The 21,625-nt window shown below is 35.7% G+C and overlaps 1 protein-coding gene across 1 annotated transcript in view; it reads right to left on the bottom strand.

Moving 5' to 3' along the window:
* Nucleotides 1-21,625, bottom strand: part of LOC126882540 (NADH dehydrogenase [ubiquinone] iron-sulfur protein 3, mitochondrial-like) — a 29,627-nt gene that overhangs the window by 6,824 nt on the left and 1,178 nt on the right. The window contains exon 2 of the mRNA XM_050647508.1: nucleotides 2,378-2,605. Within this exon, the coding sequence (XP_050503465.1) occupies nucleotides 2,378-2,605 (228 nt within the window). The remainder of the gene's footprint in view (nucleotides 1-2,377; nucleotides 2,606-21,625) is intronic.

The raw sequence follows: 21,625 nt of genomic DNA, 5'->3' as shown, positions 1-21,625 counted from the left end.
ACTAGATAAGTGCCGTATTTTAAATATAGTCAGAGGAAAAGTACAGCCCGGAGGATTCGATATGCAAAATGGCCAGAACATCGAGGCCATGGGTGAAAACGATATGTATAAATATCTTGGAGTAAAGCAAGCGCGGAAAATTGACCATAAACAAATGAAAACAGAGATAACTACTGGGCCTGGATTCCGTGCACTGTAGATATCTACAGTCGCCTTCTATCGATGTCACGTGTCATGAAAATATTTGAATTTTTAGCTTTAATTGAATTATTTTCTAGTTTTGCTAGGTTATACTCTAATTGATGCTGAAGTGACACTTAGTAAAACAAGAAAATATTTGAATTAAAACTAAAAATTCAAATATTTTCATGACAATTGCCATCGACAGAAAGCGACTGTAGATATCTACAGTGCACGGAATCTAGGCCCTGAGTTTATACGAAGGGTAAAACAGCTGCTTCGCTCACACCTTAACAGTAGAAATTTGTTTAAGGCACTAAACACCTACGCATGTTCCGCGCTTAGCTACTCATTTGGTATTGTTAAGTGGATAAAAACAGATATAGAAGCTCTTCAGCGAAAAGTACGAACACACCTCACAAAGGCACAAAAACACCAACCTAAAAGTGCAGTAGAAAGAACAACATTACCACGGAATCTAGGAGGAAGAGGACTTATGGATATAGGTGAGCAATTAGATAAACAAATTGCTAATTTAAGAACTTATTTTCCGATGCAGGCTGAGACATCTACTCTGCATCGCGCTATCTGCGCAGTAGATGACACAACACCGATCAAACTGAGGGAACCAGAGATGCGCATAAACCACCTTACTAAGGACGAAAAAGTGCGCGCCTGGATGGGTAAACCTCTGCACGGGCGACATCCAAATGAGGTCAGCCAAGATTATGTCGACAATATAGCGTCGAACTACTGGTTGACATCAGGAAAGATGTTCCCTGAGACTGAGACGGAGGGTTCATTACTGGCCATTCAGGATCAGGTTATACCAACTAGAAATTACCTGAAATATATCATCAAAGACCCTCAGGTTCAAAACGACAGATGCCGATATGGATGTCAAGCCCAAGAAACCATCCAACATCTTACAGGGGGCTGCCAGGCATTTGCTGCAACTGAATACAAGGAACGGCATGACGCAGTAGGAAAAATCCTTCATCAAGAGATAGCTATCAAGCTGGGACTTCTCCAAACAGACCATCTCCCGTATTATCAATACGTCCCTGAGAGTATGCTTGAGGATGGCAACTACTAGCTATACTGGGACCGCACTGTGCTCACAGACCAAACAGTGGCACATAATAGACCAGATCTCGTACTAGTTAATAAATTAACAAGACAAAAAACACTAATTGATGTGGTGATACCTAACAACAATAATCTACGTAGTAAATTTACTGAAAAGATCGCCAAGTACAGAGATCTAGAAATTCAAATACGAAGGCAATGGAGAATGCAAAGTACCCAGACGATACCGATTATTATGTCTACTACTGGAGTCATTCCGAAGACCCTCCTCGAAAGCATAAAAAAGCTGAGTCTGAATGAACATCTTTATAAGACCATTCAGAAAGCTGTACTACTCGCGACGGCCAGATGCGTACGAAAATTTCTGGGAGATACACCTGCATTCCAAGTCACCTAGGGCTCGATAACACGGAAAGAGTCCCACCAGAGCTCAATCCTTTTGATACCGTAGGTATCTGGGATGAGTCAATTTTCCCCTTAGAGGGAGTGTGAGCCGTATGGCTAAATCTGGATATTCCTCAAGTGTAGTGTGCCTCACCATCTTGTACTATCACGAGCCGCCCCTGAAAAAAGGACAGAGAAGAGTGTAGCATCTCAGTATTCTTACTTTTATACCAAGAGATAGGTTGTGGCTCTTGAAAAAGGCCCCTATACGGTTGAAGATTGATCTAGCTTTTCCGATGCGCGCTCTTATCTCTTGGTTGTTGGTCCATTCTTCATTTATTATGGTGCCGAGGTAGTTGTAGTGCCTAACTCTTTCTACAGGGGTTTGGTTGATGTAGAGTTGACCTTTGTTAGAGTTGTTCAGTGGATAGGTACCTTGAGAAAACGGTAAATGATATGGGAAACCTCTATTTCGATCGGCAGTCGGCAGATAACCTCAAAACTGCTCAGGCTCGTTGTGCATTAATATAGTAAGAAACATAGAAGAAATTAGGAAGTCCAATGCAGAACGAATCTAACGTAGCAAAATAGATCAATATATTATGAATGCAAAAATTGTTGTGACGTATGTGAAGGGAAAATTAGGACATTCGAATGGTCATGTAATTGTGTGTTTATTAGTTAATTTTTATTTGATTCAACAGTAGATTACCCTTCACATTACCTGTTACAGATTCCAGAGGTGTTAACTCATCTGTGTACGTTTTGACTCTGCATCTGGAATTATAGCGATATGATAGAAAATTGTAGATCACTTCAAAGCGGTACTCTCTACTTGGTACGTCAATTGCAGTAACGTCCATTAGTCCTTCGTACTGGCAGTTGTGATGGTCTTTGAGAAACTGTGAAACGCATAACAAACCATCTGGTACGACGAGAATCTCCAATTCATCTACAAAACGGTCAATCTAGTGAAAAGTAATAATTATAAACTGTAATTAAATTTAGTAATTGTGAAATTATTAATATAATCCAGAAAGCCACTGCGCATCCGCTAGAAAAAATATTCTGATTCGGCTTCTTTGCACAATCTTACTCAAAATGGACCCCTTTTAACAAATTTACATGTTGCCAGGTCCAAAAGTGCGTCAAAAATTGTTTAAACAATTGTGTTAAACAAAGTTCAAGAAATCGGTCTATTTGTCCTAGACAAAGCTTTTTTGGGGGTTTTGGATCATTCTGAACAGAAAAGGTTTTAACTAACTTTTCTATAAGATCATTGAACAGTGGCAGCGGCTAATCATTGAACACGCGCTTGATCAAAAATGAAAAAACCACTGGCGAAGCGTCCATGTAACCACTGTTATCATTGGTAACAGTTAAAAATCTTCCAATAAATATTTTATGACTGTTATGAAATAATTCCATTTATATTTTTTACCAACAGAAATATTTGTTAATAGTACCTAATTCAGTAAATTATAGCCAACTAGACGCACGAAAATATTGGTGAGATATGGGAATCCATTGCACGTTATTATATTATGCTGTTACCAATACTGGCAGTGGTAACGCAGGAGAAACATCGCTATCGCTCGGGACTAGCTCGTTTCTGAAAATTTTGAAGGAGCGACGGCTCTGTTAGACACGGCGCGCGGGCACGCTGTGTATATCAGTATTGTAACCATTTTGAGGATTGGTAACATTAGTTTAGTACCTATTACAGATTACAGTGTTCGTGCATTTAAACATGGAAGAGTGTTGCTACGTATTGCGTAATTGATCAACTACTTGAAAAGTTATTCTCCTTGTATATTTTTTTATATATAATTTTGAAGAAAAAAATGATATTATTGAAAATGGAAGAATTAAAATATAAACAATAGTTTTCAAAATCTATTGTTTTTCCTACTTGTTCATTTTTTTAAGTTACTTTTATGGTAGAATAATATGTTTAGTTTGTTTATTATTTATTGTTATACCTGTTACATATACATAATTACATACATATAATTTGGGAATAGTGATTTGTTTAATTTTATCCCACAGTATTGAAAACAAAAACTTATATTTGGGAGGTTCAAAATAATTTTTTTAAATAAGATTTTTTTACATCTGGTTTGGTAACACTTTAGAAAAAGTCACGCGTCGCATCTGGAAAAAACTAAGGTTTAAATTAATATTATGAACTAAAATACTTCAGGATATTGTTAATTGATATTCGAGGAATGTTTTTAACCTTTGACAACATCAAATATTTCCTTTTTTCATATTGTTTTTCGGAGTTGAAAATTGCCATTTTTGCAGTTTTTCATAATTTAAATAGTTTATAACTCGTAAACGGCGCATCGTAGAGAAAAGTTAGTAGAAACGATTTTTGTTCAGAATGATCCAAACCCCCAAAAAAAACATTGTCTGGGACAAAAGACCAATTTTTGCAATTTGTTTAAAAAAATTGTTTAAACAATTTTTGACGCACTTTTGGACCTGGAAACATACAAATTTGTTAAAATGGATCCTTTTTGAGTAAGATTGTGCAAAAAGCCGAATCAGAATATTTTCCTAGCGGATGCACAGTGACTTCTTGGACTAATATAATTTCAGAAGTAGATAACCTATGTATGTTCTGGCACATCCCCTAAATCGCAACCCTTAAATATTAATAAATGCCAAACGGCTTAACGTAGGATGACGTGTGACGTATCGTTGGAAAGGGGATGAAAAAGGGGGTTGAATGCAGTATGTGGCGTGCGCATACGTCATATCTTCGTTTCTATTGGTCCGATCGTGGCGTAAGAGGGCTCGTTGGAACGGGGAGGGGGTAAAGAACACATAAAAAACAAAGATGGCGGCATTGCCAAAACGGCATTACAGCATATCTTCGTTGCTATTGGTCCGATTTTGACGTAAGAGGGCTCGTCGGAACGGGGAGGGAGTAACGAATAAGTTGAGACAAAAAACAAAGATGGCGGCAGTGCCAAAACGGCATTACAGCATATCTTTGTTGCTATTGGTCCGATTATGACGTATGGAGTGTCAAATGAAAGCGGCGGCGACACAGAAGCCAACTGTCAATTCTTCTTCTGTCAACGTTCAATATTAACTGTCAATTCTTCTTTTCCGTATAGTGCCTAACAGAACGTGGCATTTGACGTATGACGTGACATTTAAGTGTAGCGTGGCAAAGCGCTGACATTCGACGCAGAACGTGACATTTGACGTAGATATGTGACATTGTTCAGTTTTCCGTCCGACATTTGACGCAGAACGTGGCATTTATGAGACATTGTGACACTGAGCATGTTCAGTACTGATATGAATCCCACCGAGTACATACATAGGGTTATGGAATTTCAAACTAAACTTAATCAGTTAAATAAAGATATTAAATCATATGAGGATATAAAACAAATTAAAAGACATTTCGATAGTTTGCATATTGAGGACAAAACGTGGAAGCCTGAAGAGTTGAATTTACAGCAGCAGCAGCAAGGTCTTTACGCTTTTAGAAAACTACCACAAGCTACATATCCATTGAGACGTATTCAGCCTACACCATGGGTGCCAGCAACAACACCAGCGAGTATGTGAAAAGTGAAATAGACAATGTCTTTGCAATGTCTTGTGTAATATTAGCATCTATATTTATCTTAATTTTAAAAATTATGTTTGAAATTGTAAAGAGAAAATTTGAATCTTCATGTAATATAAGACTTGATCAGTAAATAAGGTGTTTAAATAAAAAAGCAAAAATCTCTCTCTAAAAATATTTATTTATACATAGAAAAATTACAATGGTAATATTGTATAAGAAAACCAGTGACGTAGACGATCCACATTTCTTTCTGTACACGAAAATAGTCCAACGGCGTGACAGGGGTTTGTAGCAGGACCAACGTTTCCAGTAGCAAGAGGCGTGCCATCAAACTTGCAAACATCAATAATAAGGGGAAAAACTCCAAAAATGTGACATTTCTTGCTTAAAAATTCTGCTTTTTGTTCTCCTCGAACGTATATGTAATCGGCTGCATACAACAACTTGGTTTCTAGTATTTCATTTATTTTGGACAATTCTACTGCTCCATCAGAATATCGAATGCCAAGCAGTTTTTTCTCCACGTATGATGCTGTCTTCTTATCATCATTACTTAGCGCATTGAATGGTTTCGGAGGTAAAAAGATGTAATGACTTCGTTTAAAACCTATTTCGATGGTAAGTTCTTTGGGAACAAACCACCCGTCCACAGCGAATCCCTGAATATCTACGAATGCTACTCTCATGATGACTGCTCTTGTACTACTGACACTTTATGCGTCTAATTTAGACTTTTTACAATTTCGGTAAGTGGGTAGTACTCCATTACGCAGTCGTGAATTATAATGCAGTAGGCCTTGGTATTTTCGGGAAAACCATTATGTGCTTCAATATCTAGTTTTACGTCAACAGTGGATGCTTTCATGCTTTCTTCTTGTTTTGAACAGTCGATGACGAACAATGCACGATTCTTGAAAGCTGAGAAATCGAGTAGAGGTCGCTTTTGGTGGGAATGTACGTAGCTGGGATAAAATTCGGTATAGTTGAAATAGGCCTCGTTGTAGTCAGTTTTGCTGAAATCCAACTGCATTCTCTCGTTTGGCCAATATTCTCCATTTAAGGATAATCTAATATCTCATCTTCCTTAGTCTCAGCATCCGTATGGCTTGCAAATTGTAGAAGCCTCGGAGGTGTAACCAGAGAAGGTTCCCATTGTTTTCATTCTGGTGGGATATGTTGTATGCCATTAGAGTGAAAACTTAGTCTTTTGCTAGCAGTTGCCGCTAGGGCATCTATGCCATTTCGTTCGTTGCAATTCGGGACTGCACGCTGGGGTTTGTTTTGGTTGGATCAGGGAGAGCAGCATATGTGCCTCCTGATGAGAGACTAATAAGTTTCGAAACCGGTAGAGGTGCTTGCAGCACTCTCTGATTGGACTGGAATATGGTTCGGCTGTATTTTCGTTTTGCAACGAAATTGAAAATGGTTATTCATTTTTGATTTACATTTACTCTGTGTGGAGTATGAAGGGAACCAGTCTCGTTGGAACTTTACCGCGCTGAGCAGATGTGACGTGAATTGTAAATTGTAGAATTCCCTCATCTTCCTTAGTCTCAGCATCCGTATGGCTTGCAAATTGTAGAAGCCTCGGAGGTGTAACCAGAGAAGGTTCCCATTGTTTTCATTCTGGTGGGATATGTTGTATGCCATTAGAGTGAAAACTTAGTCTTTAGTCTGATAATCTAATACTTTGGATGCTAACATTGTCAAATAAGGTAGGATCAGTTGTATTTGAAAAAAACTTCCAATAAAGCTGCCCAATCGTCCGCTGTACGACTTGGACATTGCACATTACGCGAAAATACTTAACATACCACATTTTCGAGGAGTTTTCATGAATGACGCTCTGCCTAGAGACGGTCCTCGACAACGAGAATGTGCAATAGTTAACTTGGATGTGTCCGCGCATAACGGAACACATTGGGTAGCATATAGAAAGATAAACAACGACGTGGAATATTTCGATTCATTTGGTAATTTGAAGCCGACCAAAGAACTTGTGAAATATCTGGGTGCACGTGCCAGAATTTTCTACAATAATCACCAGTATCAAACTTACAATCAAATCGTTTGTGGGCATTTATGCTTAAAATTTTTATATAATGGACAGTAGTAGATTGCTTATGTCCCATATGTTTCGCGAAAAATGTTTTACAGAATATAGTGAAGAAGAACTAAAACACATACCGCTAGAGTATATTATACGGACTGTTAGACCTTCAGAATTGTTAAGTATATGGCATAAATTGCCTGGGGAATATCGAGGAGAATTTAACTTGCAGATACTACTTCCGTGCTTCGTACATTACAACAGACCAGATTGGAGGACTCACTGGGATGGACCACCCGATTCTCAAGCATCTTGTCATTTATGTAAACTTGCTTTAGAACAAATAAAAAATATGTGAAAAAAAATTGGTGTTTATTCAACTATATATATATATAAACCTATTAATCTATCGACTTGAATCAGTCATCATGTCGCAGTTGTTGAGAGTAGTTAGTACCACTTATACATTTTCATTTCAACCACCCACACCAATCGTGTTGGATCCGAAAAAAGATTACGAAATAGCTCTTCGAAAACAAATGGCAAAACTTTGCTTTTCCCGACGGATGTTATGAAATTGCCGATATTGAAGAATACATACAAAAGAAACTGGGTGCTGACAATGAGCTTAAACCAGAATCGATATTTAGTCTAAAACCTAACCACAAAACGTTGCAGTGTCAAATATTTAGCAAATATAGGATTTCGTTTAAGCAACCTGATAGCCTTGGTATAGTATTGGGATTTTCTCCGGCAATACTCAATCCTGGACGGATACATTCTTCGAATCTACCTGTTAGGATTATTAAAGTATCTAGCATACGCTTTGAATGTAACATTAGTACTGGAGCCTTCGACGGTAACAGACCTGCTCATACGATCTACGAATTTGTCATACAATCAAATCCTGGGTACGCAATTGACGAAACTCCTCACAATTTGTTGTATTTACCCGTTGTGTCGCAGCGTGAACTTACCAATATCACTGTCTTGGCTCTCGATCAAGAAGGACGACCTGTAAACTTTAGAGGAGAAGAGAGCACATTGGTGCTGGAACTTAGATCAAGAGGGAAATGGGACTAGTAATAAGGTCATCTACTGCTCAAAGGACACCATTAGTTGTGCAGCCGTCCAAGCGACAACATCATATTAAAAGAACACCATTAGTTGTGTCGAAGCGGAAACCTCTTACGTTCGCAAAAAAATTGTTTTTACAATCACTTGGTTTTAAACTAAAAAATTACAACAATGTATGAAAAACAAGAATGTTCAGACAACATCGTAATGCCTCCAATATTTGATATTTATCGTAAGCCAATGTTTGATGAGTCGATTCGAAAGGCTGAATACCGAACATATGCACCATTCATCAAATCATTCAACTGCAATGATATTGTAGAATTTAGCATTAATCAAGTTGACTCGTTTTTTGCAATGAGCGAAACCTTGTTGTGCATTAAAGGATCACTCGTCGATAAAGAAGGATCTGGCGTAGTCACACTAGCCAACAATGTGGGTGCTTTTCTTTTCGATTCGTGTACGTACAGCGAAAGCGCACGGGAGATGGAAACAGTGCGGGATCCTGGTATCGTAAGTGCTGTACGTGCCATGACGTGTTACAATCAAGAAGATTCCCATTATATGGTTATGGCGGGTTGGAATTACCCTAATGATCCCATTCTACATGATGCAGATAATTCATTCAACATACAGATACCTCTTAAGCATATTTTTAACATTTTCAACGATTATCCAATGATTACGTGTGGTCGTCAAACAATAAGACTAGTTCGAGCTCGAAACGACAACGATTGTTTAATTATTACTGATGAAACTACAAAAGCAAAGATTAACATCACCAACATTGAACTCAGAGTGAAGCACATATTTCCAAATGACGAAATTAAACTAGAACTAATGAAGTCCATTCAACAAGATCAACCTATAGTTATTCCATTTAGAAAGTGGGAATTGCACGAATTGCCTACCATTACCAAAGGTGCTAGGCGTGAAGTTTGGGCCGTCAAAACTAGCACATCAGTTGAAAGACCACGTTATGTCATTGTTTTCTTTCAAACAGGCAAACGTAACACGATTACAGCTGATCCTACCTTATTTGACAATGTTAGCATCCAAAGTATTAGATTATCCTTAAATGGAGAATATTGGCCAAACGAGAGAATGCAGTTGGATTTCAGCAAAACTGACTACAACGAGGCCTATTTCAACTATACCGAATTTTATCCCAGCTACGTACATTCCCACCAAAAGCGACCTCTACTCGATTTCTCAGCTTTCAAGAATCGTGCATTGTTCGTCATCGACTGTTCAAAACAAGAAGAAAGCATGAAAGCATCCACTGTTGACGTAAAACTAGATATTGAAGCACATAATGGTTTTCCCGAAAATACCAAGGCCTACTGCATTATAATTCACGACTGCGTAATGGAGTACTACCCACTTACCGAAATTGTAAAAAGTCTAAATTAGACGCATAAAGTGTCAGTAGTACAAGAGCAGTCATCATGAGAGTAGCATTCGTAGATATTCAGGGATTCGCTGTGGACGGGTGGTTTGTTCCCAAAGAACTTACCATCGAAATAGGTTTTAAACGAAGTCATTACATCTTTTTACCTCCGAAACCATTCAATGCGCTAAGTAATGATGATAAGAAGACAGCATCATACGTGGAGAAAAAACTGCTTGGCATTCGATATTCTGATGGAGCAGTAGAATTGTCCAAAATAAATGAAATACTAGAAACCAAGTTGTTGTATGCAGCCGATTACATATACGTTCGAGGAGAACAAAAAGCAGAATTTTTAAGCAAGAAATGTCACATTTTTGGAGTTTTTCCCCTTATTATTGATGTTTGCAAGTTTGATGGCACGCCTCTTGCTACTGGAAACGTTGGTCCTGCTACAAACCCCTGTCACGCCGTTGGACTATTTTCGTGTACAGAAAGAAATGTGGATCGTCTACGTCACTGGTTTTCTTATACAATATTACCATTGTAATTTTTCTATGTATAAATAAATATTTTTAGAGAGAGATTTTTGCTTTTTTATTTAAACACCTTATTTACTGATCAAGTCTTATATTACATGAAGATTCAAATTTTCTCTTTACAATTTCAAACATAATTTTTAAAATTAAGATAAATATAGATGCTAATATTACACAAGACATTGCAAAGACATTGTCTATTTCACTTTTCACATACTCGCTGGTGTTGTTGCTGGCACCCATGGTGTAGGCTGAATACGTCTCAATGGATATGTAGCTTGTGGTAGTTTTCTAAAAGCGTAAAGACCTTGCTGCTGCTGCTGTAAATTCAACTCTTCAGGCTTCCACGTTTTGTCCTCAATATGCAAACTATCGAAATGTCTTTTAATTTGTTTTATATCCTCATATGATTTAATATCTTTATTTAACTGATTAAGTTTAGTTTGAAATTCCATAACCCTATGTATGTACTCGGTGGGATTCATATCAGTACTGAACATGCTCAGTGTCACAATGTCTCATAAATGCCACGTTCTGCGTCAAATGTCGGACGGAAAACTGAACAATGTCACATATCTACGTCAAATGTCACGTTCTGCGTCGAATGTCAGCGCTTTGCCACGCTACACTTAAATGTCACGTCATACGTCAAATGCCACGTTCTGTTAGGCACTATACGGAAAAGAAGAATTGACAGTTAATATTGAACGTTGACAGAAGAAGAATTGACAGTTGGCTTCTGTGTCGCCGCCGCTTTCATTTGACACTCCATACGTCATAATCGGACCAATAGCAACAAAGATATGCTGTAATGCCGTTTTGGCACTGCCGCCATCTTTGTTTTTTGTCTCAACTTATTCGTTACTCCCTCCCCGTTCCGACGAGCCCTCTTACGTCAAAATCGGACCAATAGCAACGAAGATATGCTGTAATGCCGTTTTGGCAATGCCGCCATCTTTGTTTTTTATGTGTTCTTTACCCCCTCCCCGTTCCAACGAGCCCTCTTACGCCACAATCGGACCAATAGAAACGAAGATATGACGTAATGCCCTTTTGGCATATTCCGATGCGCACGCCACATACTGCATTCAACCCCCTTTTTCATCCCCTTTCCAACGATACGTCACACGTCATCCTACGTTAAGCCGTTTGGCATTTATTAATATTTAAGGGTTGCGATTTAGGGGATGTGCCAGAACATACATAGGTTATCTACTTTCAGAGTTGTGTGTTGTCTGAAATTATATTAGTCCAGGAAGAAACTGCGCATCTTCTAGCAAAAATATTAAAAGACAGCAAACTTAATTAGATATTGTTTGAACCACATAACCAGCAACCAACCATGAACCAGCAATTTCTAAATTAGAGGTTGATAACCTCTAATAACGAGAAGTTTTCAACCTAATAAAAATATTCAAAATATTTAAAAATATCCAAAATATTTCTAAAATATATTTAATTGAAAACCTGTTGGACATTTTTCTGGTAACACCTCCATGGCTTCTAAAAATTGCAAGCCAGATGGATGCTGAAGCGAAGAAGACAAGAGGGAATTCTAAAAATTGGCAATTCACGACCCCGTCTGTTCAGCTGGTAAATTCCAACGAAAAATGGACCTATATTACTGAAAGGAGTAATACTAATAGTATAAAATAAAAATGTATACCATTTTTATTCAGTTGCAGTGCGAACGCAAAACTGTCTTATTTTTCACTTAGTACAGAGAGCAGAAACCAGCACTCTAAGTCGACGATTTTCGACTCTAATTGGAGTCATCATCAGAGAGACGTAGGTTTGCTGCTCTCTGCCCTAAGTGACGAAACTCCGAGAGTTTATCCCTGCATTGTAACTGACGTTATGGAGTAGGTGCCTAGCGACATCTGCTAAATGAAAGTCAAAGTTTTCAACCTAATAAAAATATTCAAAATATTTAAAAATATCCAAAATACTTCTAAAAGATATTTAATTGAAAACTTATTGGACCATTTTCCTGGTAACTTAGAAGCCATGGAGGTGTAACCTACGAATCTAGATTCGTTGGTTAAATATTTAATTTTTGCTAGAGTTATTTTTTATCCTATTTCTTTTGAGTTTGTATTTCGTCTAATAGCATTTCCTGCAATTGTTCTCTGTTTTTGCTATTAGCGCAACATCATCGGCAAATTTCAGATGGTTTAGGTTTTCGCCGTCTATTGTCACTCCTTTATTTACCCATTCCAAAGTTCAAACATATCTTCCAGAACTAAAGTAAATAGTTTGGTTGAGATAGAATCTTCTTGTCTAACCCCTCTCTGTAGCTTTACCTTTTCTGTTTTTTCCTTCTACATATTTTTATTTGCGATGGTGTATTGGCATATATTTTATATACTTACATCAATACTGGGACGCATTAGTGCAGTCACTGAAGGTGGATATGAGCTATTACCTCCGATTTCGTTGAACCTCCATCGATTTGCATGAAAATTGGTGAGTGGTTAGAGGATAGCTCAAGGAACAAAGGTGACGTGGTGCTAACTTGCGCTTTTACCTTGGGGGTGGATGCCACCCCTCCTCGGGGGTGAAAATTGTTTTATTAAAAATAGCCCCACAATTCGATAGAGGGACAAATTTTAAGCAAAATTTGTTATATAAAGTTATTAAAATAAAACAAAACTTTTTGAGTTATTAAAGATAAAAATTTTAATTTTTCGTGAGAAAAATGCATGTTTTTAACCGATTTTTCATAAATAACTCAAAAACTAAAAGTTTTTACAAAAAAGTTATTATTATCAAAATTGAGGCTAATAAAAAATGAAATGAACTTCTTACTAGAAAAACCTTTTATTATTAACTTAAAGTGAGTTATAGGTAATTGAATGTATATTTCTTTCGTCGAGTACCCAAATCTAAGTATTCAAGCTAAAAAACCGGGAAAATGACGCATTTTATAACATAAACTTATTAAACATTTGTCAAAGTTCTTAGAAATATCTATCAAATAAGCCCTCGCACAAGTTGATAGCATTAAAATTTAAGCACCAAAAACGTTTCAAAATTTATCTTTTAAAAATTTTTCCAAGAAATGTTATTGATTTTTTGTAAATAACTTCGTTAATTTTTAAGATATCAGCTTCACCTAAAAAGTAGTTAAAATCTGATTTCAAGAGCTATTAACACACGTCAAACTTAGTCTTTAAACCTCTTACTTTTATAAAAATAAAAGGTTAAATTGCCCCGGTTACATGGTTTTCGCAGCAAAATTGAAATTTTAAACGTTTCTATCTCGGTTATTTTTTACTCTACGGAAATAGTAAAATAGGTAAAGTATTTGGAATAGAAAAAAATAAAATTTAGTTATATATCATTTTTTACGTATATTGAGTATTTTTGAAGTTATTATCGAAAGAAAATGAAAAGTACGATAATTTTAAAAATTCTGATTTTTGAAAATTATGTCTTTTTTTCCAAAAATATGCATTCTAAACCAGTCAAAATTCTTGAAATCATTAACTATGTTAACCTTAAGAAAATCTTGTGAAGATTACTACAAATTGTAATTTTTGTGGAAATGGCGTATGTTTTATTTTTCACTTTTTCCTAAAAAAATCGAGAGGGTTCTTTTATTTTCATCATAACTTGCTTAATTTTGATGCTATTAACTTCTACTGAAGCTCATTTGATAGGTAGTTTGAAGTATTTTGACAAGTGTTTAACAAGTATATCCTATAAAATGCATCGTTTTCCCGTTATGTAAGCTTGATTACTTAGATTTGAGGACTCGTCGAAAAAAATATACTTTCAATTACCCATAACTCACTTTGAAATAACATTAGTTTAGTTCTTTAAATGAGTATTGTATTAAATTTTTATTATACTTAATTTTGGTAATAATAACTTTTTTACAAAAGCTTATAGTTTTTGAGTAATACGTGAAAAACAGCTTTAAAACGTGCATTTTTTTAAGAAAAAATAAAATCTTTGATATTTAATAACTCAAAAAGTATTGATTTATGTTAATAACTTTATATAACAAATTTTGCTTAGAAGTTGCCCCTCTATCGATTTCTGGTATTATTTTTAATAAAAAAAAATTCACCCCCGAGAAGGGGTGGCATCCACCCCCAGGGTAAAAGCGCAAGTTGGCATCATGTCACCTTTGTTTCTTGAAGTATCTTTTAACTACTCACCAATTTTCATGAAAATCGATGAAGGTTCAACGAAATCAGAGGTGAAAACCTTCAGTGACTCCACTACATATCAAGTGAGGACGATCACCAACTAGATGGTCTGACCAAATAAAGCATTCAGCTGGAAACTCATTCTGCGAAGCTCTTAGAGCAGCTGAAGATAGAGACCAATGGAGAAACATTGTTAGGAATATTGGAAGAAATCACGATCCTCAGTAATGAGGAAACGACAGAAGAGAGATATCAAGCAAACCTGAAATATTGTTTAGGCAGGGTTAAATGGACGATAAGGTATACACTAGGCTTAGACATGGCACACGGCCGCCGAAAAATTTCAAGAGGTTATCATGTCAACGTTTGAAGACGATTTTATTGCCCGTCGATAGCAAGAGTCGGAGAGATAGAAGCGGATTTTGCTCGTGGTCAGTAATATATTTTTTTTTGTAAGCATTTATTAGCAGTCAGAATTACATATTCTATAAGCTAATTTGATAACAAGTACAATAACATATATCAATGTATTATTGTATACTAAAATGGCGTTATGAGGTACATCACCCAGCGGTTTCACCTCAGTTTCAGCGAAGATCTATGGGCCATAATCTTCGCAATCTTCTGTTGTTTAGTGGCTGCAGTAATGGTAATATTAATTGGTTGGGGTGGTCTTCCAATTTCTCGTGATGTCTGTTGGCTCTTTCTTGAATTACTGTGCTGACTAACGGGATGTTTAGGTCTGTATGAAGGGTTTGGTTGGAAATGTACCACGGGGCATTTGCGATGGTGCGTAGAATTTTTGATTGAGTTCTTTGGATAATTTTTGTGTTTGATTTGCTGGCACAACTCCATAGTTCTATACCGTACGTCCATATAGGTTTGATGACTGTTTTATAAATCAGCAGTTTGTTCTCAATTGAGAGTCGAGATTTTCTACCTATAAGCCAATTTATTTCTTTCACTCTCAACTCAATTTGTTTCTTCTTCTTTAAAATGTGTTGTTTCCAGTTTAATTTAGAATCAAGATGAAGCCCCAGGTATTTGACGATGTTCTGTTGTGGTATGTTGACTTGATTAAGGCTAATATTTGGGCATTGGTCTTTCCTTAGTGTGAAAGTTATATGTGTTGACTTAGTTTCGTTAGCTTTTATCTTCCATTTCTTTAACCACTGTCCAATTTGGTCTAGGTGTTCTTGAAGTTTTAATACTGCAGCTCTTGGATCCTCTTCAGTTGCAAATATTGCTGTGTCATCAGCGAAAGTTCCAATGGTGGTTTGTGGAGAGGTTGGTAAATCGGATGTGTACAGTACATAAAGAAGTGGACCCAATATACTACCTTGTGGGACTCTATATAAGTAATATGGACAAACTATACTGGGATTTGTTGCCTATGTTGAATTAGTCGTGTACATGACATGACTTTACCATACGGGCGGACACCTGAGCGGGTGGCGAGGGTAGTTATAAGGAATCAAAGTTGCGGGTTTCATTATTGTGACTCTCGTGCTCGAAATAGTGCACCAAAATTTGGGAATAAGTAGGTTATGACGTGACTAAGCAAAATCTCCAGAGGAGGACAGCTCCGTGGAGGATACAGAAGTGGCGGACAGGGATGAATTTAAAAATTATAAAGGGTTTTTGTGACGCTTGTGATCGAGAGAGTGCACCAAAAGTACCCCGCACAAACCTAATGGAAATTAGGTCCCAGTGGATTTTGTTCATACTTTGGGAAAATACTCTTTGAAGCATCCTGATAAAAAGTTCTCATGGGCACAACTCAATCGTATGAAGGATTTTCAAGATACAGAGGCACAAACTAGGAAAATTATAAGATTTACTGGGTATTTCAATTCCCTGAGTTACTGGTTAACTGGCAACATGTAGAAGTTTGGATCAAGGAAAAGTCGATAGTCAAAGGTAGTCTATGATTTTTTCCTGGCTATCCAATGGCGACCTTTACTTTGACCTTGACCTTCAACGGAAGTCATATTCTAGAGTTTCGAGGGTTTTCAGCGTTAAATTGATATAAACAGATTACTCATGGGATTTTGGGATCGCTAAACACGAATATGCCACCAGAACCGACTCCTGGAGCACCTGGTTTTCAAGGTCAATGAAAGGCGCTCCTGGAGTTTCGAGGGTCTTTGGCACTACAATAATGCAATCGGATTAGTTATATATTTTGCGGTTGCTGAACACGAATGCGTGATCAGCACAGACACAGGAGCACCTGGTGCCTAAGACAGGTTATCTTCTAAAGTTAAAAACCTAAGAGTAATCCATTTGATTCCTCCATTTGATTTCTCCGAAACTCCAGAAGATAACCTGTCTTAGGGTTTGGTCAGTACGGAGAGCAATGGATTGTATCCTCGCTCCGACCCTTGCTCCCTGGTATTTATATTCGTGAATTCTCGCATTTAAAATAATGTATTTATTTTACATAGCGATCGAAACTATATTATCGATCGCTATGTAAAATAAATACATTATTTTAAATGCGAGAATTCACGAATATAACGAATATAAATACCAGGGAGCAACGGCGTAACCAGGGTGGTCCTAAGGGGTGGGTTACAACTACTGAAGAGTCTCTAGTGGTATGGTGTTAAGCGTATAGAGGTTAAAGTTCATCCCAATGGGATGATTTCCGTTTGAATTAATGTAGTACCAAAAACCCTCGAAACTCCAGGAGCCCCTTTCATTGACCTTGGAAACCAGGTGCTCCGGGAGTCGGTTGTGGTATATTTGTGTGTAGCGACCTCAAAAAACCATCCAGTAATTCATTTGCATTAATTAAATGCCGAAAACCATCGAAACTCTAGAAGATGACGTCCCTTGCAGTGGCCCTGGCCACCACGTCCTCCGGAGGTCAATTCTGATGGCATATTCGTGTTTAGCGATCCCAAAAACCCATGAGTAATCTGTTTATATCAATCTAATGCCGAAAACCCTCGAAACTCTAGAAGATGACGTCCGTTGAAGGTCAAGGTCAAAGTAAAGGTCGCCATTGGATAGCCAGGAAAAAATCATAGACTACTAGCACTTTTCCTTGATTAAAACTTCTACATGTTGCCAGTTAACCAGTAACTCAGGGAATTGGAATACCCAGTAAATCTTACAATTTTCCAAGTTTGTTACTCTATATCTTGAAAATCCTTCATACGATTGAGTTGTGCCCATGAGAACTTTTTATCAGGATGCTTCAAAGAGTATTTTCTCAAAGTATGAACGAAATCCACTGGGACCTAATTTCCATAATAAGGTTTGTGCGGGGTACTTTGGGAATAAATAGATCATGTTGTTCTGAAGCTATTTCCTTGTGGCATTTTTATGATTAATTATTTATATGGGAAATAAGCCACAATTAAAATGAAAAAAATAATTTTATTAACGTTTCGACGCCCAAATCGGGTGCCGTTGTCAAAATACAAAATATTACTAAAATAAACAAAAGTGTTGTTGCTAAGCAAAAAAAATTCTTCTAATAATTTATTTAATCTCACTCATTTATATTGGCAATTCAGACATATATTATACATTTTAAAGTAGAAGACTTTAAAATGATATTGCCAATATTTATGAGTTGCGTTCCTGGGACGACTTACTGAAAGATAGTTCATTCGATTACATGAAATCAACCCCAACTCAAGAATATCCGTCATAAAAAATTATAGCATGTGATCTGTCTTTAAAAAGACAACCAAATGCAACGACAGTAAAATTCTCGCGTTAGAGACTTCATAGTAAATCACAAGGGAAAACCAGGAAAAACCCTGTGATACTATCCCGACATCGTAAGTATTTGGTCTTACATTAATTTACTCTCAAAAAATAATACCAAATTCTGACTTGTAACATGTTTAAATTATAAATAATATTAATAATACTAGATATACATATAAGTAATACTAAAATATAAAATATGTACTAGCTCGATATTATTGACTTACTAATTTTGGTATTTTCTTTCTATTGACTTCCTCTTTCAGTATGGGTAACCACATCCTACTGCATTCTACCGAGGAATTTGCGACACAATTGGTTTCATTTAGCATAATTAGAGCCGCTTCTTTGATTTTTCTCTTTTTACTATCTGATTCTTTCAGGACTATACTTGAATCTCTCCACTGAACTCTATGTTCATTATCCCATGCGTGTTGACATATTTGAGATCTCTCAAATTCTCTATTTTTAATATAAGATTGATGTTCACTTATTCTAACGTCTAATGGTCTTGATATCTCACCTAAATAAAATTGTTCGCATTCACAAGGTATTTTATAAATGCAATTCTTTGTTCTTTCTTGATCATTGTTAGGTTTAGTTTTAGATAGAACAGATCTCAATGTGTTTGTTGTTTTGAATGTTGTTGAAATGTTGAATTTATTTCCTATTGTTTTAAGTTTGTCGGATAGTCCTTTTATATATGGTATTGATATTTTCCTCGTATTATTTCTGGTGAATGTTGTAGGATCCCGTTCTAAGTTGTTCTGTTCCATTCGATCCAATCTTGACAATTCCTTATTTATAAATGATAAAGGATAATCATTTTTTAATAAAACAGATGTTAACAATTGTTTTTCTGCTAAAAAGGAATTTTCGTTAGAACAAGTAATTTTGGCTCTATCATATAAGGATTTAATGATTCCCTTTTTAACGTTGATGTTGTGATTTGACTTGTAATTGAGATATCTGTTGGTGTGTGTTGGTTTTCTATACACTTGAGTCTCATATCCAATATCCTTCTTTGAGATCAAAACATCGAGGAAAGGTAGGCTGTTATTGTATTCCTTTTCCATTGCAAATTTTATTGTCTCTTCTTGATCGTTTATAATATTCAGGAACGTATCCAACAATTCTGATCTATGAGGCCATATTGAAAACACATCATCTACATATCTCCACCATACTGTGGGTTTTAAATTTTGTTTAGAAATAATATTAGTTTCGAAATCCTCCATAAATATATTAGCCAATAATGGAGATAAAGAAGAGCCCATTGCTAGACCAAAATTTTGTTTATAGAATTCATTGTTTAGTTGAAAATAGGTATTATTGGTACATAATGTCAATAACTCCATTATAGCTGATACATTTAGTCTTGTCCTAGTTGCTAATGTATTATCATTCTCTAATTTCGTTTTGATTATGTTTAAAGTTTTATCTAATGGTACATTTGTAAATAAACTGTTTATGTCAAAACTTACTAAAATATTATTTGGATTAAATTCAATAGTTGATAATTTGTTTAAAAAATATTTTGTATTTTTTATAAAAGTGTCATCATTATTAGCAAATGGTTTTAGAATGTTTAATAACTATAATAATAACTATCAAAATTCTTATTAAACATTCTAAAACCATTTGCTAATAATGATGACACTTTTATAAAAAATACAAAACATTTTTTAAACAAATTATCAACTATTGAATTTAATCCAAATAATATTTTAGTTAGTTTTGACATAAACAGTTTATTTACAAATGTACCATTAGATAAAACTTTAAACATAATCAAAACGAAATTAGAGAATGATAATACATTGGCAACTAGGACAAGACTAAATGTATCAGCTATAATGGAGTTATTGACATTATGTACCAATAATACCTATTTTCAACTAAACAATGAATTCTAAAAACAAAATTTTGGTCTAGCAATGGGCTCTTCTTTATCTCCATTATTGGCTAACATATTTATGGAGGATTTCGAAACTAATATTATTTCTAAACAAAATTTAAAACCCACAGTATGGTGGAGATATGTAGATGATGTGTTTTCAATATGGCCTCATAGATCAGAATTGTTGGATACGTTCCTGAATATTATAAACGATCAAGAAGAGACAATAAAATTTACAATGGAAAAGGAATACAATAACAGCCTACCTTTCCTCGATGTTTTGATCTCAAAGAAGGATATTGGATATGAGACTCAAGTGTGTAGAAAACCAGCACACACCAACAGATATCTCAATTACAAGTCAAATCACAACATCAACGTTAAAAAGGGAATCATTAAATCCTTATATGATAGAGCCAAAATTACTTGTTCTAACGAAAATTCCTTTTTAGCAGAAAAACAATTGTTAACATCTGTTTTATTAAAAAATGATTATCCTTTATCATTTATAAATAAGGAATTGTCAAGATTGGATCGAATGGAACAGAACAACTTAGAACGGGATCCTACAACATTCACCAGAAATAATACGAGGAAAATATCAATACCATATATAAAAGGACTATCCGACAAACTTAAAACAATAGGAAATAAATTCAACATTTCAACAACATTCAAAACAACAAACACATTGAGATCTGTTCTATCTAAAACTAAACCTAACAATGATCAAGAAAGAACAAAGAATTGCATTTATAAAATACCTTGTGAATGCGAACAATTTTATTTAGGTGAGATATCAAGACCATTAGACGTTAGAATAAGTGAACATCAATCTTATATTAAAAATAGAGAATTTGAGAGATCTCAAATATGTCAACACGCATGGGATAATGAACATAGAGTTCAGTGGAGAGATTCAAGTATAGTCCTGAAAGAATCAGATAGTAAAAAGAGAAAAATCAAAGAAGCGGCTCTAATTATGCTAAATGAAACCAATTGTGTCGCAAATTCCTCGGTAGAATGCAGTAGGATGTGGTTACCCATACTGAAAGAGGAAGTCAATAGAAAGAAAATACCAAAATTAGTAAGTCAATAATATCGAGCTAGTACATATTTTATATTTTAGTATTACTTATATGTATATCTAGTATTATTAATATTATTTATAATTTAAACATGTTACAAGTCAGAATTTGGTATTATTTTTTGAGAGTAAATTAATGTAAGACCAAATACTTACGATGTCGGGATAGTATCACAGGGTTTTTCCTGGTTTTCCCTTGTGATTTACTATGAAGTCTCTAACGCGAGAATTTTACTGTCGTTGCATTTGGTTGTCTTTTTAAAGACAGATCACATGCTATAATTTTTTATGACGGATATTCTTGAGTTGGGGTTGATTTCATGTAATCGAATGAACTATCTTTCAGTAAGTCGTCCCAGGAACGCAACTCATAAATATTGGCAATATCATTTTAAAGTCTTCTACTTTAAAATGTATAATATATGTCTGAATTGCCAATATAAATGAGTGA

The sequence above is a fragment of the Diabrotica virgifera genome, chromosome 3 (genome assembly GCF_917563875.1).
Source record: "Diabrotica virgifera virgifera chromosome 3, PGI_DIABVI_V3a".
NCBI lineage: Eukaryota > Metazoa > Arthropoda > Insecta > Coleoptera > Chrysomelidae > Diabrotica > Diabrotica virgifera.
The sequence above is the reverse complement of the archived record's forward strand: the minus strand, read 5'-3'. Positions and strand labels throughout refer to the sequence as shown.